The sequence below is a fragment of the Arachis ipaensis genome, chromosome B04 (assembly GCF_000816755.2).
Source record: "Arachis ipaensis cultivar K30076 chromosome B04, Araip1.1, whole genome shotgun sequence".
Classification (NCBI taxonomy): domain Eukaryota; kingdom Viridiplantae; phylum Streptophyta; class Magnoliopsida; order Fabales; family Fabaceae; genus Arachis; species Arachis ipaensis.
This window is the reverse complement of record NC_029788.2, coordinates 39,820,948-39,823,836: the sequence shown is the minus strand read 5'-3', so window position 1 is coordinate 39,823,836 and position 2,889 is coordinate 39,820,948. Positions and strand designations below refer to the sequence as shown.

At 35.4% G+C, this 2,889-nt stretch overlaps 1 protein-coding gene across 1 annotated transcript in view; it reads right to left on the bottom strand.

Moving 5' to 3' along the window:
• LOC107639271 (protein NAP1) overlaps positions 1–2,609 on the bottom strand; it is a 14,440-nt gene extending 11,831 nt beyond the window's left edge. Inside the window, exons 1-5 of the mRNA XM_016342754.2 lie at positions 2,415–2,609; positions 1,276–1,727; positions 1,113–1,187; positions 382–462; positions 59–139 (exon numbers count right to left, since the gene is read on the bottom strand). Coding sequence (XP_016198240.1) covers positions 59–139; positions 382–462; positions 1,113–1,187; positions 1,276–1,695 — 657 coding nt within the window. The 5' untranslated portion in view covers positions 1,696–1,727; positions 2,415–2,609. The remainder of the gene's footprint in view (positions 1–58; positions 140–381; positions 463–1,112; positions 1,188–1,275; positions 1,728–2,414) is intronic.

The following is a 2,889-nucleotide window of genomic DNA, read 5'->3' as shown; positions in this document are numbered from 1 at the left end:
GGGAGGTTTCAATAACGATATAGCTTTTTCGTTCATGACACTGAAAAGAAACACCTGCCTTCTCGGAAAAAAGGTTGACCCGCACGAAGGAACAGAAGAGATCCATAAATGCATGTAGTATAAGAGAATTCTGGTGGGGCTGCAAAAATGATGCAGTAATTATGCTATTAGTTTATTTCAAATGCTAAGAATTCTATCATACACTACGACTATACACTAAAGTACCATCTCCACATGAACGGGTAAAAATTGAATGGTTTTGTAGGAAAAAGTTTGATGTCATTGCATATAACATTATGTGTGTACGGGAAAACTAGTTTCAAAATCCATTCAACATCAGAGCAACTCATGTTGAAGGAAAGAAACAATATTCAGACTTACCAACAAAGTAATTACTGTACTACTCAGGTCCAATATAAGCCGCAGAGCTTGTTCACGGAACACCATCAAGTCAAGAAGTAACTGTTACACACAATGCTTGCTGAGTTATTTCAGGGAACATACAGTTGAACTGGAAATCTAAACGATATGGCAAAGGTGAGCAAGTTTTAGTCCACATAAAATTACACCAACGGATCATTTATTGGTCACAATCACAAATCATAACGATGGTGGAACCTATAAATCTTATTAGAATTGAATGGGCCTAACTCACCTCAAAAACTAGCACAAGAGGTGAAAGACGTCTCACACTTATAAACACTCTAGAGACCATATCCCTTGAGAGATGTGGGACTTGTAACAAATCTATCGCATTGAAGTCTAATTAAAGGTTATAGACTTAGGTATAAGCTTCATCTTTCACTTTCACTCTCTCCAAACCTTTCCTCCGACACAACTTTAAAAAAAATGAAGAGAAAGAAAAAGCTACAACGAATAACAAATGTCCAAAGTCCTATTCACTCGTGCAAATTAGTAGAGTAAAAAAGATATTGACAAGTCGAATTTGGCAAGTCTTAACAAACCTCAATCAAGTCAAGCTAGTCAGGTAAGAATTAAGATGAGGGCATGCAATGGAATGTTTAAGCCTTTAATCGACAATTATTCATGTAATAACTTGTCAGATATGAAAGGGGGAACCAAATGGGAAAAAAAAGGAAAGAAAATCACACCTGCACCCAAGGTTCCAAGCTTTGTAGATGAAGTTCTGCATGATCTTGCATTGAATCCCAAGCAATCTTATCTATCTGCAGCCATTTCTTCTCAAATGAGGAAATCCCATGGAGGTTTTGATCAATACACAAAATTCAAAGCACAGCATACATCACTTCTTACACGTTCAAGTTGCAATTTGCTGAAGTGTTCAGGAAATTTCTTAGAGAGCATCACACAGATTCTAGGATGGTTGGGGAATACACCAGCTTTCCAAAACCCATCTGAAAATACATGATTGATGGGATCCGGATAATCCAAAAGCTGGTTCAACCTATACATTTTAGCCATAAGACCTTCGGCAACTTCGGTGAGTTGAACCACCCACTGCATGTTAAGACCCTTATGGGACTGGGACGGCGTGGTGGTCTGGGACTGCGCATCATTGTAGAAATTCTTGGAGCTGGTAGATGACAATGGAGAATTGATTTCGGTACCTAGATAGTCAGTCCATCTAGAAGGACCATCCCACTCCCTCGATCTTGCAGCGGTAGGCGACAACGAAGAATCCTGATTCGAAAACTTTTGCCTTGACCTTGCCATGAACCAATAGTCACCACTACACACAAACTTTTCTGCACATCAAGCGTTCCAGAATCAAATCCATACAAAATCACCACCACTAACCAAAGCTTCTCTCACTTCACAATTCCACAATATTCCAAAATAATTGTCAAGAAAAAAAATAATAAAATGGGGCCTCTTAAGAAAAATTCTCAAATCTAAAACGATAACTTCAAAATTCCCTGGAAATTCTAAAGTCCACACCTATTATTTTCCCAAAACAAAAATAAGCAAATAAATATATAACACCACAAAAATAATTAAAGAATGAGCTTAGAAGCCAGCAGGATCACACCAAACACAATTCTTGAGGCAGCTAAATTAGTAAGTTCAAAGCATCAAACTTCTATTTTTTTTTTCCTTTTTTAGTTTATAAGCAAAACAATTTACTAAGAAAAAAAACCTAATCCCATTTCCCATTTCTGACCATAGTTTCTCGATTCCTTTGACTGAACGAACTGTAACATTGATCAGCAGAAGAGGTGCTAGAAACAGTAAACTAACTCACAAATTAAATGAACCAGAGTTTTTCAGAGCAAAAGCAGTAACGCAAGCACAACCGAAAAAAAAAAAAAAAGCAGAAGCATTTTGCTTTAGAAGGACCCAAAATCAATTGAGAGAGAGTGAGTGAAAAGACTTTCCCCTTTCCACATTTTTCCCGAAAAATAAGAGAGAAAGAGACAGATGAGAAAACTTACAGTGAGAGAAGATGATTGAGTTGTTGGAAGAGGTGCGAAATCAGATCTGAGATTGGAATGAAAATGAATGATTCATTATGAGAATGAGAATGAGAATGAGAATGAGAATGGTGGAAGTAGTAATGCAAAAGTGTGGGAGCTGCTTCTGCATTTTTTTCAGCGCTGATATGATATTATTGCTAGTTTTAGAAGCTTGCTGCTTCCCTTCACTCTAATAAATATTTTTATATTTATTCGTGTTATTATTTAAATATATAAAATTATTGAATTAAATTAATAAAATAAATAAAATATATGTTAATTGTTAAGAAAATATTTACATTAGAAAAATATTAACCATAAAGAATATACACAAAACATTTATTTTTTTTTAAATCAGCTCTTCTTTAAACCGGACTTTATTTTGACTATCTCTTTCAACACATTTCTTTAATTCTTTCTTATCAAATTCGAACACAAAACTACAAATAAGAGA